General features: G+C 35.8%; 1 protein-coding gene across 4 annotated transcripts; it reads left to right on the top strand.

The window, feature by feature from the left end:
* The first annotated feature begins 96 nt into the window (after window positions 1-96).
* On the top strand, window positions 97-18,732 carry LOC129787386 (THO complex subunit 2). Of its 4 annotated transcripts, XM_055822927.1 has the most exons (11): window positions 97-205; window positions 677-839; window positions 906-1,156; window positions 4,043-4,424; window positions 4,491-5,369; window positions 7,721-8,455; window positions 11,371-11,655; window positions 13,300-13,608; window positions 13,676-14,246; window positions 17,872-18,360; window positions 18,421-18,732. In XM_055822927.1, the coding sequence occupies exons 1-11, from the start codon at window positions 147-149 to the stop codon at window positions 18,492-18,494; spliced, it is 4,197 nt and encodes a 1,398-aa protein (XP_055678902.1). In that variant the 5' UTR covers window positions 97-146; the 3' UTR covers window positions 18,495-18,732. The 4 variants fall into 4 exon arrangements, with proteins under 4 accessions (XP_055678902.1, XP_055678901.1, XP_055678900.1 ...); XM_055822926.1 differs by having other exon boundaries at window positions 113-205; window positions 17,872-18,732; XM_055822925.1 differs by having other exon boundaries at window positions 124-839.
* Window positions 18,733-18,939: the final 207 nt, after the last annotated feature.

Raw genomic sequence — 18,939 nt, 5'->3', positions numbered from 1 at the left:
GACACAAAGCAAAAGACCGAAACTTATCGACACGACACGACGTGAAGAGAATTCTGCAGAATTCGGAATTTCTTCACTTTCGCGGGCACGTCGGCATTTTTCGCGTTGATGTGCCGTCAAATTGTTTTGTTGGGTAAAAGACGAAAATGGCCTCATCGGATATATTCAAACAAACAAATTGGGAAAGAAGTGGAAAAAGCGAATTGTAATTGCCTTTATATCTACCTTAAATTGTTGCTAAGTATCCCCCGCAAGGGGTTGCAGTGGAAGCGTGCGTGAAAAGTGTGATGGGGAGGAGAGATTTGAGGGTGAAGCTGCGGGACTCTGGCCTTCGTGCTTTCCGGAGAACAAAAAAAAAGCGCACGCCATGTCTGTTTTCCGACAGAGTGCTGCCTCCCCCTTCCCGTGTTTTTGTGCACAGCACGCCCGCGGGATTAACGGCATCGTCGTGACACGTTGCTCGGGATGTGCAGGACGAGGGGATTTGCGTGTGCGGAAGTTGCCGTCTGTGAGGGCGTCACGCCACAATGGGGCCACGCGGGCCACGCTTCCCGGACTTCCCTGAACTCTCCACCCGGTCGCAGCCTGTCCGTTGTCACCCGGCGGCTGGCGTCCACGCGGCAAGTGGCGCGCCCCTGAATCCATTTTCTCTTTTTTTTGGTCTCTCTATTTCCAGCTTGAGGCAATGCAAGAAGGCATTGAAAGATAGCCAGAGTCCTCTCTTTACCAAATCCGACCGCAAGGCAAGCATCTCCCACGCTGTCTACGAGCTCCTGGCCCATGGAGTCCGCGGTCACCTCCGCAAGGACTCTGTCCTTTCAGCCCTTAGCGATTTGGCCGTAAGTTTGCTTTGTTTTGTTTTTTTTTTCCTTTCCGGACGATTGACCTACTTTTCTCTTCTGCAGTACCTCCACTCGGACATGCCATCGATTATCCTGGATGTGATTGGGGTGTTGGATGCAGAGACGAGCGCCAATGCGGGGGATTCAGCGATGGAGGAGCGTCAGGTGTTCTGCCACATCGTCAAGGGGACGGAGAAATTCCTCTCGGAGAAGCTGCTGAAGGAACGTCTGGAGATTGACACACTGCAGGAAGTGGGAACAGTCAAGAACAGGAATTTCTACACAAAATTCATCAAAGTTAAAACAAAGTTGTAGTAAGTACTGAAAATTCTTTTAAGAATCTTTTTTTTTTCTCGAGAAAATCTTGTCCGGAAGTCGCTTTGAAGTACTTCAAGGTCAAGAGAAATGTCAGAGGAATGGAAATCCAGTAATTTCCAGACAAGAGAGTTAATCTAATTGGTTGTTTAACACTGATTTCTGTTTTTTCTGGGATTTCTTTGGTTTAATTATAGAGAGAATTAAGTTTTTTTTGGGTTAATTTATAAGCCTGGCGCGTGTTTTAATAATTATTTTGGAGGCTTTTCGTCAGTTTAATGAAGAATTAATTTATTTTTAATGAATTTTCTGTAATTTTAACATTTCTCTTATGAAAAATTAAACTTAAATCTCTACCCCTAATTCATCATAAAGATTAGGGGAACCTGGGGTAAGATGGTGAAATATTTGAGTTTTCCCATGACAACTATTGTATAGGAAAGTCAATCATAACGCGTCCAGTTATAAGAGTTGGTGTCCCACAACGTGTAGAAGTTTGTTTATACGTTGTAATGCGATTAGTGGGCGAATAAGTAGGCAAAGTTGATTTGTTTTTGTGAAATTCAGTAATTTGATGCATAAAAATGGTCATATCTCTGGTTCTATAACACTTACAGAAATTTTTTGACTAGTTTTGGAAAGGTCTTGAAACAAGCTAAAATTTGGCATATAACATGATACTTTTCAAGGTCACCTCCAGAACACAAAATGGAGGTTTTATGTTTTACTAAAACGATTTTTTGCACTTTTTGTACTCAAGAAATGGTTCTAGAGGTTTCTGATGTTCTAGAAAGTTGTAGTGCACTGCAAAACCTTTAATTTGATACTAAGATGAGCAAAATCGGATAAGCAGAACAGGAGATATGGCTCTTAGAACTTTTCAAATTCAAGAATTTTTCAAATGGCTATATCTTCTAAACGGCGACATAGATTTTCTTCATTTTCGGGCTGGTGAAAGATATTGAGTCAGGCTACAACATATCAAAATTTAAAGGAAATCTATAACAGATGTTCGGAGATATTGCCCCTTAAAGTTAGGCAATTTTTGTTTTTGAATTTAGCGCCTCTTGCAGCAATTTTTGGAACTTGGAATGTTCTATACAGTTGTAGGGCTTTTTAATACCTTTCATTTGATACCAAGATGGTCAAAATCGGTCAAGCCGTTCTCGAGTTATATTGAAAAAACACTTTTTGCTTTAGGCCGCCATATTTGCTAAACCGCTTGACCGATTTTCAAGTATGAATTATCGATGAAAATGTCTCACTGAGCTCTACAACATAATAAAATTTCAGACTTCTAGCTGTAAGGCAAGTGGTTGACGGTAGTTCAAAATGGCGGACGGCGGCCATCTTGGATTTTGAAAATGCGAAAAAATGAAATTTTACACCCACATTTCTATAGAAAACTTCAAACTTGAAGTCTCTATCTGTTACCGTTCTTGAGCTATAAGGCAAAGTTTGGCGCAGAGGCCGGCCGGCCGGCCGGATCAAAAATTTTCCACCACCATTTTTGGAATGTGGGTTGTCTGAAACGTGCTCATACCAAGTTTGAGCCCGATCTGAGGTGGTCGGTTTTTCCGACGATTACAATACTTGGTGTTGGCCACGAAGTGGAACACCAACTAATTTTCCAGGCTACAACTTTGTCTCAGACAATTTTTTTCTATCTCAACGGGAAAATGCTTTTTCAGTCCATTTTCCAAACCCTTGCACTTTCACCATTTTCCCCCAACCCTGCACTGAAAGAAAAATGTGCTAGAGGATTAGAGAATTGTTTTTTACTGGGGCTCATCGCTGGTCACTAAATCTGATTGTAAAAATGTCATAATTCGGGTTTTTCTGTCATTTTGCTCATTATTTTTTATGTTTAGGTTATAAAAAAATAAACTTTCTTGCGATTATTGCAGTTTTTAGTCAAATACGAGTAGTTAAATCAGTTTTTCAGCTAATTCATTGCTGTCAAACAAACGCGGATTTACTGACTTTTGTACCAAACACAGAGATACGTAGTCCACTGAGGCAAAATCTCTGATTGAGAGTAAAAATATCTCTAATTCTAGTGATTTTTTTTCTTTCGGTGTGGGGTAAAATGGTTAATTGCGTTTTTTTGTTCGCTAATCTTAATTTAATGAAATTTTTTAAGCAAGGCACGATAATACTTACTGAGAATGAAAGATTTGTGTACCGATTTAAACTTTTTTTTTAATAAAAAAAATACAAAAAATTAAAAAAACGTTAAATTTAAAAAATTGCCTTTTTTATTTTTTTTAGTTCATAAATATTGGTAATAGTGAGTGATTGAATATCCTAAATTGTGTGCAATAGTTATTCTTATTTGGGAAAAATATTTTTTTCGAAAATTTAATTAGTTATCTTAAAAAAACACCAAATTAACCATTTTGCCCCAAGGGGTACTTTTCACTATCAATGTTCTAGAGGAAAACTCAGATTTTTTTTTGGAAAATTTAGATTAGATTTGGGTTAAGCTATAGTTACTCTATCTAAAAATGCATTTGAATAAAAAAAATTGCAAAGAATTTCGCCAAAATTTAATTTGTAATTTTGAAGTTCGAAAAATTTGTTTTTCAAATAAAAGCCAAAATATTGGATCAATTATTCTGAAACTTTCTAGTCTTAGGCAGGGGTATGAAGTACAACTGCTGACAAAATTTGACAGATTAGCTCCCACTGCTTCTTGAGATATTAATTTTTATTTTTTTCACATTCACCATTTTACCCCAGTTACCCCTACTCTCTACAAACACTGAGAAAAATGCCAAAAAAAATTACAAAATATTGAATAAATTTTTATTTTGAAAAGAAAATTAAATAAAAGAAAAAACGAAGAAAAAAAATAAAGAAACGCTAAAAAATTTTTTTTTCAGCTACAAACAGCGTCGCTTCAATTTATTCCGCGAAGAGAGTGAGGGCTATGCAAAATTGATTACAGAACTCAATAAAGAAATCTCCGAGACTGTAACAGTGCAGAGTATGTTGGAGATCATAAAATCCCTCATTGGGTGCTTCAATTCGGACCCAAATCGCGTTCTTGACATCATTTTGGAGTCATTTGAGACGCGTCCGGATCAGGATAAGCTCTTCATACCCCTCCTGCAGGCTTACATGCCCGATGGACAGATAATCTGCGAGGTATTGGGCTACAAATACAGCCACTATGCGGACATTGGGACCCCGGAGTCTCTGTACAAAGTCACGGCGATTCTTCTGCAGAACAGCGTGATTTCTCTCGATGAAATTTATTCATGGGTGAGTCAGCCTTTGCGTGAGCTTCTCGAGAGAATTTTAACATTTAAATGATTTCTTTTCCTCCAGCTAAGCCCGTCGGATAAGACAATCATAGCGGATTGGGAGACAGAGATGACGAATGCCAAAGAATTCGTACGAAAACTCAACATTGTGTCCACAAATAAGGACAAGGAGCCCGAGAATGAGCCTGAAAAGGATGTGCCTCAAGATAAATTTACAAATAACCAAAAGTTTGGTCTCTGTGAGGCTCTTCTGGGCGTTGGGGATTGGATAACGGCCCAGCAGCTCATCAAGAAGCTCCCGGATCAATGCACGATTGTACACGAACCCATTGCAAGGGCTCTCTGTAAGCTCATTCACAGCATAATTGAGCCTGTTTATGCGGCAAAATGTTCCAAGGCGTACATTAAGCGGAAGCAAGTGCCCCCAAATCCGAATCGTTTAGCCCCACCGCAAGTAACGTCCTTCCACAAATTGCGTGTTCATGCATTCCCCATGTTTATAGCTCTCGGCCCATCACTCTACTACGATCCTGTGTTGCTGTACAAACTCATACGCCTCATGAAGGCAATCTTGCAGGATGCAGGAGTTGATGCGGCACAACCACCACCGGCTGGGAGTGATGCAGAACTTCTCTATCATGATATTCTTTCGCTCATGGATGCCGCCGTACTGCCGGCACTTTCCTACCTCGATTGCAATTGTTGCGTAGCAGAGGAGATTTGGACAGTGCTGAAGTTCTTTCCGTACCAGTATCGCTTTAGTCTCTATGCACGGTGGAAGAATGAGACGTATTTGACACAGCCGAAGATGATTCAGAAGCGTGGAGCGGCTCAGAAGCAAATTAAGGCGCTCATGAAGCGCGTGAGTAAGGAGAATGTTAAGCCTGTTGGACGTCTCATTGGGAAGTTGAGTCACTGTTCACCGGGATTCCTCTTTGATTATGTGAGTTGATTTTGCGTTATTTTGTACGTTGATATATTTTTTTTTTAACATTTTAACTTTTGACACAGCTTTTTTTTAAAATAATTTTTTTAAGTTTGACATTTATTTCTTAACGTTTGACATTTCTTTTCTAAAGCTTAACCCTTTAACGTCCAACGTGAAACATAAAAACATTGAAACATGCGCTCTTTTATCGCGATTTTTATTCTATGAATTTTTTTAAAGGACTTTTCTCACTCAGAACGTCTTCTTTGACCCCTTATGTGTGAATTTGATGCATTTGTAACATGGAAAAACAATTACATTCATAAATAATTGAAAAAATAAAATGTTTCACGTTTGGGTCAGCGTATGACCCAAAAAACCTTAAAGGGTTAACGTTTCTCGTCTAAAATTTGACGTTTATTTTATAACGTTTGACATTTTTTGTTGTAAAGTTTAATGCATTTCTTGTCTTAAATTTGACATTTATTTCTGAACGTTTGACATTTCTAAAGCTTAAGGTTTCTCGTCTAATTTCTTTCTAAACTTTAACGTTTCTCGTCTAAAATTTGACGTTTCTAAACGTTTGACATTTCTTTTGCAAAGTTTAACGTTTCTTGACTAAAGTTTGACATTTCTATAGCTTAAGGTTTCTCGTCTAAAATTTGACATTTCTTTTCTAAAGCTTAACGTTTCTCGTCTAAAAGGAATTTATGCAACGACATATGAAGGATGATCCTCTATCGCAGAACAATTTTAACCCATCTCGTCTTGTAGGGGAACATAAAAAATAGAAGAATCGCGAGAGAAACTCCCCAATATCCACTGGGATCACATAGAAAAGTGCAGTGAAAGTACAGTCCGGGAAAACATAACCTCAATTTGGGAACAACATTTAAATGAATAGGAGGAACTCCATTGTGTTCGACCAGCGTGGCATCGGGACCTCTTGAGCTTCTTTATAACCTTCCCAACTTTTCCTGCCTACCCGGATGAAGATTTGAATGATTTTTGCTTCACTTCTGGCTTCCCGGACTTCCCGTCGTTGAGTCGCACTCCAAGAAGAAAAAAAAACTCAACGACGGGAAGTCCGGAAAGACAGAAGTGAAGCAAAAATCATTCAAATCTTCATCTGGGTAGGCAGGAAAGGTTGGGAAGGTTATAAAGAAGCTCAAGAGGTCCCGATGCCACGCTGGTCGAACACAATGGAGTTCCTCCTATTCATTTAAATGTTGTTCCCAAATTGAGGTTATGTTTTCCCGGACTGTACTTTCACTGCACTTTTCTATGTGATCCCAGTGGATATTGGGGAGTTTCTCTCGCGATTCTTCTATTTTTTATGTTCCCCTACAAGACGAGATGGGTTAAAATTGTTCTGCGATAGAGGATCATCCTTCATATGTCGTTGCATAAATTCCTTTGACGTTTATTTTTAGCGTTTGACATTTCTTTTGCAAAATTTAACGTTTCTTGCCTAAAGTTTGACATTTATTTCTTAACGTTTGACATTTCTAAAGCTTAAGGTTTCTTGTCTAAAATTTGACATTTCTTTCTAAACTTTAACGTTTCTCGTCTAAAATTTGACGTTTCTAAACTTTTGACATTTCTTTTGCAAAGTTTAACGTTTCTTGCCTAAAATTTGACACTTATTTTCTAACGTTTGATCTTTCTTTTCGGCGGTGTGATTGACAATAATGATGTTCGATCCAAAAAAATATTTAAAATAAAAAGATGACATTTCTCTTGTAAATTGACGTTACTTTTCTATTTTTTTGTGCTTTCTTTTCAAACGTTTGACTTTTCTTGACTATTGCTTGACACTTCTTCCAGTTTTTGACATTTCTCTTCAAAAGTTTAACTTTCTAAAGTTTGACATTTCTCTTTTACTGTTCAGCATTATATTATCAATCGTTTGACGTTTTTTTAATGTATGACATGTATTTTCTAACGTTTGAATTTTTCTTTCTGAACTTTGACATTTATTTTATAATATTTGATAATTCTTATTGAACAATTGACGTTTCTTTAATGTAACTTAAATTTTTTCTTTTGTAATGTTTGATATTTCTTTTTTAAACGTATGACATCTCTTCCACTTATTGACGTTACTGTTCTGAAGTTTGACGTTTCCTAATATTTGACATCTCTTTTCGAACATTTCATTTTTTTTGGCATTTGATGTTAATTTTTTTTCTAACGTTTGACGTTGAAATAACTTTTCATAAAACTCCAGAACGCCTTGCTTGATTTTAATCAAATAAATCTCTAATGAAAGGTCTTTCAAAAAATAAAACTAGAATTCTTTAAAGCATAAAATATTCTCTAAAGAGAAAGGCTCTTAAATGACAATCCTTTCATTCCCTTCACAGATCCTCCTGCAGATTCAAATCTATGACAATCTCATTGGTCCCGTTGTGGATTCACTGAAGTATCTCACATCCCTGTCATACGACGTTTTGGGCTATTGCCTTGTTGAGGCACTGGCGCAAGCAGATAGGGATCGTTTTAAGCACGACGGGACATCGCTGTCAATGTGGCTGCAGAGCTTGGCGAGTTTCTGCGGTGCCATCTACAAGAAGTACAACATTGAGCTAAGTGGGCTACTGCAGTACGTGGCGAATCAGCTGAAGGCACACAAGAGTCTCGATCTGCTGATCCTCAAGGAGGTCGTGCAGAAAATGGCGGGAATTGAGGCAGCGGAGGAGATGACAAATGATCAATTGAGTGCCATGTGCGGTGGGGAACAGCTGCGTGGGGAAGCGGGTTACTTTAGCCAAGTTCGCAATACGAAAAAGTCCTCCCAGCGCTTGAAGGATGCTCTGGCCAGCAATGATTTGTCTGTGGCGCTGTGCCTGCTAATGGCGCAACAGAAGCACTGCGTGATCTATCGCGAGACGGCGCATAGTCATTTGAAACTCGTTGGGAAGCTCTATGATCAGTGTCAGGACACTCTCGTGCAGTTTGGCACCTTCCTCGGGTCCACCTACACCGTTGAGGAGTACATGGAGCGTCTCCCGTCGATCCACAGCATGCTCCAGGAGTACCACATTCACTCTGACGTTGCATTCTTCCTCGCACGTCCGATGTTTTCGCATCAGATCAATGTAAGTTTATTACCCAAAAAAAAAGTCTTTTATTCTTAATTGCATAATTAGTTTGTAGCTGTATTGCTACTCTCTTAATTAACTTCTGTACTTGAGCATAATTTTAATTAAGCAACGCACATCCATACGCGAAGGTCTCCGCCGCATTTTGCTCTGGAGAATTCAAAATCAGGGACTTGGGCGTGTTGTAGAGTTGATTGAAATACAATGCTCATAGATAAAGATGAGGAATTTTAATGTTTTCAATTTTTAATTTGTTTTTTTTCAATGAGATTGAAGAGGAATTTTCTATTTTGGATATTTTTGGGAATTTTGCGAGATAAAAATATTGAAATATTTTATTTCAATATGTTAACACATCCAGGACGGTTTGACGCACATCGGCGTCCACTGACAGTTCTCAATTCTGTACGCTGTAACAATTTGCCACTCTTTTTGCGTTTGACATTTACCCGGTAGGAAAACTTCTCCAACATTTTTTCAGCCAATTTTGATTGCTGACTCGTGAGGTGTTCATATATGATTAATAAATTTTTATTTATTAAATTTCTGAAATGTGTTGGAATCAATTTGAAATGATTTGAGATTGATAGTGACAAGAAAATGGAATATCTAGAATATTCTATTCTATTAATCTTGATATTGACAATAGAACGAATAGAACATTCTTAGATATTATTATCCTATAAAGAAAAAATATGAAAAATATCATGTCAGGGGAAAAAAAAATTTCAAAAATTAAAAAGAAAACAAGAAATAAGTAGAAGGATATTTAGAATATTCTAGTTTTCTTTAATTGCTCTGTCACAGAGAAGATTTTAGCTAAATACATGTATTATGAAGTTTTCAGAATTTTTAGAACAAAAAAATCAACCTGCTCGTTCACGTTATCATTACCATTTATTTTTAATATAAAATAATGTAAATGCTAGAAAATTCTCAAAATGGTTCAGAACGGATGGCGAAGCAATTTTTTTGACATATCTGGTATATTTTCTCGTTTCAACATAACCTAATTTTTATTCTGGTGCCCGAAAAAAGTGTGAATTATGGAATAAATTAGCAAAGAAAAGCTTCCAGAAGTTTCCCTTTAGGCTATAAAATAATGTTCTAGCTGAAAATTCACATGGAAATTTATTTTTAAGTATTTTATAGCGGAAAATTTCATCGTGTAAAACTTCAGGTGAGTTAGGTTATATATTTTGCGAAAAGAAAATTTTCCTCTTACATAACCTCAATTTAATTTTTGTGGTAAAAAAAATGCTACATAATGTTTAATAGAATAAAGGAAACTCGTCTGAGAGATTTTCACTGAAATTATCCCATAAATCTGACTTTTTCCCACGTAAATATAAAAGTGCGGTTATGTTGGAATGGTTGGAATGAGAAAAAAATGCCAAATATGTCCAAAAAATTCTCTTCACCAATATCATACGTTCTGTGAGCTTGAATTTTATGTTCAACATACAACAGTTAGTGAAATCTTAAAGAAAGATTTTTGAAATTTAAATTGTATTTTAATTTGAATATTATTCTTTTTTTTATTGTTTAGTTTTCGATTATTTTATATTAAAAGAATATTTGTGTTTCACTTAAGTGAGTATTCTCTCAAATAAATATTTTCTGATAACGTGCGAAGAACATAAGCACACTATGGTCCCACCGGGTAACATTTCTGGACGCCAGTGACTAATTGTTACATGTCGTGTAAAAAACCTTTGGGAAGTATTTTACCCGTCGTCAGTGTGTTAAAAGACGTTATATACGTAGAAATTGATTTTTATACGTTAAGCGTATAAAAATTTTAATGTTTTTTATTTAAATGTGAATTTGGAAAGTGTTTGAAGATGAGTTTTCTGAGAAAAATAATAAAATATTTCGCTTTAATACATTAATAGACATAAAATACGTGGAAATTGATTTTTTTACGCAACGTGTAAAATAATCCCTTTAGTTGAACAATATTAGCTTACTTCTTCAATTTAGAATATTTTTTTTAAATTTTGGATGGATTAAAGACTTCTTTCTAGGAATTTACAAATCATTTTTTTACCATTTTTAAATAGGAAAAAAAAATGGAAAAGTGATAAAAATTAACAAATCATTGCCAGCCGGGTATTTTTTTACGACATAGAAAAATAACAAAAAAAAATTTGTAAAGCTAAAAATCTGGTATAATAATTGATAATTGTTTTTTACTTCAATTGTAATAAAATGTAATCAATACGGTTGAAGAAACTTACCCAGCTGGACCATATTTTACTCCGTTCTTTTTCAATTTAGACCATTTTTTACGTGTTCATATTTTAGATTTCTTTATAGTTATTTGAGCATCTCTTTACTTTTTTTTCTAAATAAAATGAAAAAAAAATGATACAAATTATTAAAAAAAAATTGCCAGCCGGGTAATTGTCGAATAAGTTGCGTAATAAATTATTTGCAGCGTATAAAAATGAAAATTGAAAGAAATATTTATTTTAACACGTCAAAAACTTGATGTAGTATTTGTAAAATATTTCCTACACGAAATGTAATAAAATCTTATTAATACGGTAGAAAAAAATCTTACCCGGCTGACCTATAATTGATTTTTCTCAACAAGAAATTAAAAAAAAAATCTTTTATCTACAGATTCATCAACTCTACTTTTAAATGTTTTTTTCTTTTTTTCATTCAGCATATTTCCTCAATTTCAACTACTTGTAATCTCTCATTGTAAATTGTAATTCAAGTTATTTTTTTCACTATTTTTTTTTCATTCCTTCTCTTTTATGCTTTATGAGAGAGGATACACAACAACGTCAATATAGAGGAGAATGTTTGGATTTTGTTAATTCTCTGTGTTAATTGTCATACCATTCTGGCTGGAGCAATTGAAATTCATGTCGTTACTTTACAACTTTTTTTTTTTACAGCAAAAGTACGATCAATTGCGGAAAGCTGATCCGAATACGAAGAAACTCACGACAACGCAGAAATTGAGTAAATATCTCGAGGCTACGGCGTCCGTGATGGTACCTATTGTGGAGTCTGTGCGTCCATTGCATCCGCCCAAGGTGTGGGAAGATGTTAGTCCGCAATTCCTCGTGACCTTCTGGTCGCTCAGTATGTATGATTTGCAAGTACCAGCGGAGAGTTATCAGAAGGAGATTGCAAAGCTCAAATTGTTGGCGAGTCAAGTGATGGAGTCCAAGGAGATGGTGAGTTGTTGCTTTTTCTTCCTTTTCTTTTTTCTCTGCAAAATATTGAAAAAATGTAATTATTTTGTAAAATTGTGTAAAAAAAAAATTATTCTTTTCATTCAGACAAAAAATCTTGATCAGAGACAAAAATGTAAAGTTAATTTTTTTGTATCATAAAAGTTTTAAAAATAGAGATAAAAATAATTTGTTAAAGGTTTGTATTGGTTTGTCCGATATTTACACGGATTTCTAACCAAAGATATTCACATAAATTCAGTAGGGGAGACCGTGGTAAAATAAGTCATTTTCGAATTTTCAAATGCCAATTTCTCCGAAGTTATAAATCGGAAAAATCGGAAAAAAATTAGGGTGCAAAGCCTTACCAACCTATAATTTTTGACAGTAATTTGGAGGTTATCCGATCAGTACTTTAGGAGTTAAAAATGAAAATAGATTTTTGGCCCATTTCCCAAACTTTTGCGTATTGAGAAAAACGCGTTTTCCAAAGTTTTCCTTCAGCAATTTTCCAATCTGATAATTTTTCTCACTAGCTGGGTTACTACAGAAAACATTGCCAAGGTGTATTCTTCAATAACTTTTAATGATTTTTCTCTACAATTTTTTGAATCAAAACATACCCCTTGGGGTAGATCTAGTCATCCCATGTAAATCATATGGGAGATCGAAATTTTTGGCATATTTTCTATTCATTTGTTGCAAAATGGCGTGTTTGAGAAAATCGCAAAATTCTCTGTTTTAGTGCGTATAAAAGTGAAATTCCTTGTCGCAGATCAAAAGGTGAGAAGTTTAGCTATCAACTACTATCAATCTCTCAGGTGGAAAATCATTGGAAATGTCGGAAAATTCGACCGACTTTATTTAGCCAACTGGTGACTATATTTACCCGCCGCGTCTAAAAAAAGTCAGAAGCGGAAGGGTTTAGGAAAAGCTCGAAAACTCATATTTCCCGTGGAGATAGAGAAAAGTGGTCTGAGACAAAGTTGTAGGCCAGGAAATTTCCTATAAGAATGACCTATCGAGGAAATTTTCTTGCCCTTGGGGAATCCTGCAGATAAGGATTTATGCAAATTGACTATTTTTACCCCGGTCTCCCCTACTATTTTATGGGAAAGTTCATTTTTTTTTTAGTTTTGTAAAAATTCTTTTCAGCTCCATTATTAAGGGAAAAATTTGTTGAAATTGAACTCGTTAAAATAAGAAAAATATTAATTTTAAAATAATTTAGTGAGCTTTAAGAACCATCAATAGAATGAAATCCAGGATATTTCATTGTTTTCTTTACAAAAAAGAAACTTCTAACAATTAATCTTGACCTAAGTTTTCTCTTTCTTTATTTTTTTTTTTTGAATATTCCAACGGGTTTTATCTAAAAGATGACAAACTGATTCCTCACTTAAGTTTCTGAACAATTAGTAATTTTGCAGATTAAGAAATTTAAAATCTTTTAATAAAATTGACAAACTTTTTACAGATTAATTTTTCCATTTATGTAAAACAACTTAAAGAATTAAAAATAATTACTAAATTAATTTTAACAAAGAAAAATCAAACTTTAGGATGTTTTCCGGTCATTTTGTATACAAAATCATGTAAACAAATAATTTTTACATGAAATTGCCCAATTCTGATTGTATTTTGTAGAATGCTTCGAAGGGTAAGAAGGAGCAAGAGAGGTATTTGGCATTGATTGACAAACTCCAGGATGAGCGGAAGAAGCAACAGGAACATGTGGATAAGACATTGCATCGGTTGTCACAGGAAAAGGATTCGTGGTTCCTGTCGAGGAGTGTTAAATCAGCAAAGAATGAGACAATAACGCAATTTTTGCAACTCTGCCTCTTTCCACGGTGCACGTTTACGGCCCTCGATGCAATTTTCTGTGCAAAATTCGTCCATACCATTCATAGCCTCAAAACTGCCAACTTTTCCACGCTTCTCTGCTACGATCGAGTGAGTTTTTTTTTTGCTTGATGCATTCCTCGGCGTCTGTATTGATTTTTTAAAATTCATTCTATAGATCTTCTGTGACATCACAAACTCTGTGACATCGTGCACGGAGAATGAGGCAACACGCTATGGGAGATTTTTGTGCGCAATGCTTGAGACGGTGATGCGTTGGCATGCCGATCAGGCGGTTTTTAACAAGGAATGCGCCAATTTTCCGGGTTTTGTTACAAAATTCCGCGTTAGTAATCAATTTTCCGAGGCAAATGATCACGTTGGATATGAGAATTATCGGCATGTTTGCCACAAATGGCATTACAAAATTACCAAAGCCATGGTTTTCTGCCTTGACTCAAAGGACTACATGCAAATACGGAATTCCTTGATAATTCTCATGAAAATCCTCCCGCATTTCCCTGTTTTGACAAAATTGTCTCAAATAATTGAGAAGAAAGTGGAAAAGGTGAAGGATGAGGAGAAGAATCAACGGCAGGATTTGTATATTCTCGCTGCGAGCTACATTGGGCAACTCAAGGCGAAGGCAAGTCAGATGATACGTGAAAGTGATTTCCATCAAGTTGCCGATAAGCCGGCAAAGGAGGCGTCAACAACGGAGAAAGTCGTCAATGGAGACTCAAAGGCTGGTGAGTGAAAAAGAAATGAAGATATCCTTAACCTTGAAGAACTTAAAGACTTTTCATTGAAAGTTTTATTTGAAAAAAAAGAAAGAGAAAATGAATTTTCCAACCAGAAGTAATTTATTGTGGATTTATTGCAACAAAAATGTACTGGTAAGCTGACCAAGCTTACGGGAGCTGTGTTTCTTTCAGTGTACCAATTTTGTGAGAGCAAACTAGAACGCAAATTAATTTAAATACGCGCAAAGTCGAGAAAAGTTGAAAAGTCATACCCTAAGAAATCTTTAGAAGGCCATATCTCGAGAACGGATCCATAGATTTTCGAGTTTGAGCTATCGTTGGAAAGGTCTTAACCTCAACTATAATATATTAAAATATGAAGTAAATCGATAATGGCATTTTCGAAATATTCGAGTTCGAAATTTTCGAAAATTTTGATTTTGACTTTAGCGCCTCTCGCGGTCATTTCTCGAACTTGCAATGTTCTAGACATTTGTAGAGCTTCACGAAACCTTTCATTTGCACTTGAGTTGATCAAAATCGGACTTGTAGAACCCGAGATATGACATGCCAACTTTGGAAGGCTATATCTTGAGAACGGCGACATAGATTTTCTTAATTTTTGGCATGGAGCTAGATAATATGGTCAGCTATAACATATCAAAAAATGAAGCAAATCGATAATAGCGTTTTCGAGATATTCATCGAAAACTCATCGAAAATTTTGTTTTTGATTTTTGGCCCCCTAGCGGTCACTTTTGAAACTTATGATGTTCTAGAGAGTTGTAGGGTTTGTTGAGAGCTTTCATTTGAGCCCGGGTTGATCAAAATCGGTCAAGCCGTTTTCGAGTTATGGTCGATTTTCGATAAAAAATTGTGGCGGCCATATTGACTAAACGGCTTGACCGATTTTCGAAAATGAGGTATCGTTGGAAAGCTCTTGATGGCCCCTACAACATATCAAAATTTCAGCCCTCTAGCTATAATAGCGGCTGAGATATAGCGAAAACAAAATTTTGAGGTTATTCAAAATGGCGGACGGGGGGGTGGGGGGTAAAATTTGACGTCATAATCGGACGTCTTCCAGTCGACTTTTAAACTTTGCCGTTTACCGCAAGTCTCTATCTATTACCGTTCTCTCGCAATTCAGTCATAAACCACGGCCGGACGGAAAAAATTTTTTTGGCGCATACGTTTTTTGGAATGTGGGGACCCTAATTCGTGCTCATACCAAGTTTGAGCCCGATCTGACGACTTTCGATTTTGCTCGGTACACAAAAGCTGTGTCTGAAAGAAACACAGCTAATATTAAATTATTACATTTTTTTTTGTTAAAAAGAGAAGCTTCTTTTGTAAATGAAATGAAATGTACGCGGTGGTTGAAGCAACAAGTGTCGTAAGAAGAAAATATTTTTTTGAAAAAGAATTTTATACTGAAATGTTTAACAAAATTTTTGAAGAAAAAGGAAATATTTTTATAACAAGAAAAAAAAACATAGAAGGATGAAAGAGTTTTGTAAATTTAATGAAACAATAAAAAGTAGTATTTGAATTGTGTGTGTGTTTTGAGGATGCCTGAAATTGTATTTTAGTAAGAATGATTGAATGCTTAAATTGAATTTTAGCAATAAGAGGTTTATCAAAAGGACTCAAAAGGTTTCTGCTCGTATTCTTGGGAATGTTTTTATTTTGTCAAATAAACCATCAAAGGAACAGAAGAAGAATTCTTTCTTAAAACATAGGCCCAGGTTGAATAAAAACAAACTATTTTGAAGCTTTCGACGAAATTTTCGTGTCTTAAAAGGAATATTGGCTGTAAGAATGTGATTGTTGTATGTAAATATTGTTTTGTGAAAGATAAATGATATATAAAAATGTTTTCTAATGATAAATTATAATAAAATCCTAATTTTTTTACTTTTTTTTAAAAAAGGTTTTTAAGCTGTTTATGTTTTTACTATTAGGCTTAAAAATAAAAACTTGTTGGACCTATCAAGTCTTGCAATTAGTTGGTGTTCCAATTCGTGGCCAACACCAAGTATTTCTTATTGCAAAATACCTTAAAGAAAAACTTGGCCAGTTGATGAAATTGGTTTAATTCTTGGTGTAAATAATCTTGTTTTTGCGTTTTTTCTTTAACTTATAATATGGGCAATATTTTCAACATTTCGTTTCTATTTGTGTGCTTCATCTGACCGTTGAAAGTTGCTCCTTTCAGGCAATCCTTAATTGCAATATTTCAGAGAAAATGAGAAAAAGGCCAAAGGATGTTTTCTAAAAACTTTAACCGATAACTTTATAAGTTTTCTGATCTTTTAAGACTCAAGATTTCCAAAGATTTTAATGAGATGGGTACGTAAGAACAACAAGATTGAAGAGAGCATTAATGGTTTTTTTTGTTGTTGCATGTCAGAGGACGACGTTGGTTTCCTTTCAATTATTAAAAACCTTATTTTGTACTGAAATTTGAAGATTTCAAACGAATTTCAAGGGTTTCTTGGTCGCTGGATAAGGCCCAATTTCCCTAAATTTAATTTTATTCCAACGAGAAGTACTTTGAAAGCTTAATTTTCAGTAAAGAGTACTTTGAACTACAAAGCGTAGGAATTTAAAGAGCATCCCTTATTTGTGTCTGTGGCAAAGGATCTTTGATAAATCTAATCGTTTTTCTGCTTCATGTTTGATGAGTCCTTGTCTGAGAAATAAATTCGAAAATGAGAAGAATCTGGAATTCGATTTTTCTAACTTTTCCTGGTTTTTTTTTCTGACTGATAGTGACCTGAATGTTGGAACCAAAATTTCAAGAGAAAAATTACAAGATTGACTTCTAAATGATTACCTATTTGTACGGACAAGTAAAGACTTAATAATTTGGATGAATCTAAATGTTGCTGGTTGTGTTGAAAAGAAGTCTTTTAAATTCTTTCCATCGTTTTTTTTTTCAAATTTATTTTTATTTTCTACCTCTTTTTCGAAGATTTTTTATCTTGTTTATTAAGCCTAGATGGAAATAATTACTTCCTTTTGGACACAGGATTTTTTTTATTATTTCATTATACTGCAGTTTTACGTTAAATCTTTTACGTTTAGTTCTTAATTTTTAATAAAAAATTTTTTTTTCCAAATAGGCCTGATGAAGGGGTCTAATTATACCCGAATATTGATTTTTCTATAAAGAACATAAAAATTCTTTCACTATTTTTTAACATCCTTTTCGTGCAGAAAAAACTTTTTAAAATGAAAAAAAAAAAAGAAACGAAAAATAATAATTCAACTTCCGTCATTTGTTGCTTCAACCAACATTGCCAGTGCATTGCTAATTCAATGGGGAAAAAACAGAGAAAAATATAAAACTTCAGTGGTAAAGAAATTGTTCTTTGCATATTTGCAAAGAAGCACTCAAATGCTAATTTCTTCTTCGTTTTATTTTTTTTTCAAGAAATTTTCATATTTGAAAAGTTTTTTTTTTAATGTACTCCAGTTGTATAGTATAGAATATAATTTCCTTGACTTAATTTTCATCATCATCATCATCATTATAATGGTGCTTCAACCGAAAGCAAATTAAAGTTCTTTTTTTGTATAAATAAAAAGAAGAAAAAAATGTTTTTTTTTCTTTGTGAAAATACAGAGAAAAAGGAGGCAAAAGAGCGTACGGAGAAGAGTAGTAGTAAGTCATCGGGGACACTGAAGTCATCCACGAATGCAAGTACACCAGCACCGGTGGTGGAGAAGGTGGAGAAGGAAGCAACACCCACGGCTACAGCGGCGGCTGCGGCGTCTGCTGCGGCAACACCCAAGAAGGAATCAACGCGAGAAGGGTCAAATAGGACGACTCAGGCGAAGGAGAAGACCCCGAAGGAGATTCGTCGTGAGGAGAGGCAGCGTGAGAAGCGTGAGGAGGGGAAGAGCCGGAAGAGGGACAAGGAGAAGCGAAGGGAACGCAAAGCAGCATCACCATCATCGTACTACGATGCCCCCGTGGAGCGATACTACCCGGTTGAGCACTACGATCACGAGCGGGAGCGCGATCGTGATCGTGATCTGAGCTCCGTGTCGAATTCGAGCAATGGATCGACGCACAGACGCAGCCAGGAGCCGCCTGAGCAAGAGAGTAGAGGTAGGAGGGCAGCTGAGTTTTCGGGTGCATCGCCAGATGATGAGTATTTTCACGTTACAGACTCCAAGAGGCGCAAAATGGATGTTAGCTCCCGGGTTAGTATTGTGGAGCACTCAAAGCGATCTTGGCGATGATAGTTTTCACAAATTGATGGCTATTGTGATAACGAGTGACACCCACGCGTGGTTATAGCCCGCCTCCCATTTAATTCCTCTTCTTTCTGCCACTCGATCTCTCACCACGTGGCCCATCTGTGTGTGCGGGAAAAGTTGGTGGTGTGCGGGAGGAGAATTGAAAATTTAAAATGAAAAATGAAAAAAATTGAAGAGAGATTTAAATGAAAAATAAATTTTAAAGATATGTCAATGAAAATTGTTTTTGTTTTATTCACCCTGTCCACGATGTTTCTCATCATATTGATTTTTCACCTACCCTCCTTCCCTTGCAAAAACGAGCCCTTTTGGGGGCGGGACGGGGGGTTGGTTTTGTGTGAATAAATATTAAACTGTGGCTGCAATTAGTTGGGATGTTGGTTGGTTTTGTGAAAATGTTATTTTTCCGTATAACTGCAAACACCAA

Source organism: Lutzomyia longipalpis, chromosome 1 (genome assembly GCF_024334085.1).
Source record: "Lutzomyia longipalpis isolate SR_M1_2022 chromosome 1, ASM2433408v1".
In the NCBI taxonomy this organism is placed as follows: Eukaryota; Metazoa; Arthropoda; class Insecta; order Diptera; family Psychodidae; genus Lutzomyia; species Lutzomyia longipalpis.
The sequence above is the reverse complement of the archived record's forward strand: the minus strand, read 5'-3'. Positions and strand labels throughout refer to the sequence as shown.

Excerpts from the sequence above, each read along its gene's own strand:
- LOC129787386 (XM_055822924.1), top strand. The coding sequence starts at position 528 with ATGGGGCCACGCGGGCCACGCTTCCCGGACTTCCCTGAACTCTCCACC. Across the intron at positions 1,157-4,042 it reads AAAGTTAAAACAAAGTTGTA|CTACAAACAGCGTCGCTTCA; the intron begins GTAAGTACTGAA and ends TTTTTTTTTCAG. Across the intron at positions 13,609-13,675 it reads CGCTTCTCTGCTACGATCGA|ATCTTCTGTGACATCACAAA; the intron begins GTGAGTTTTTTT and ends TTCATTCTATAG.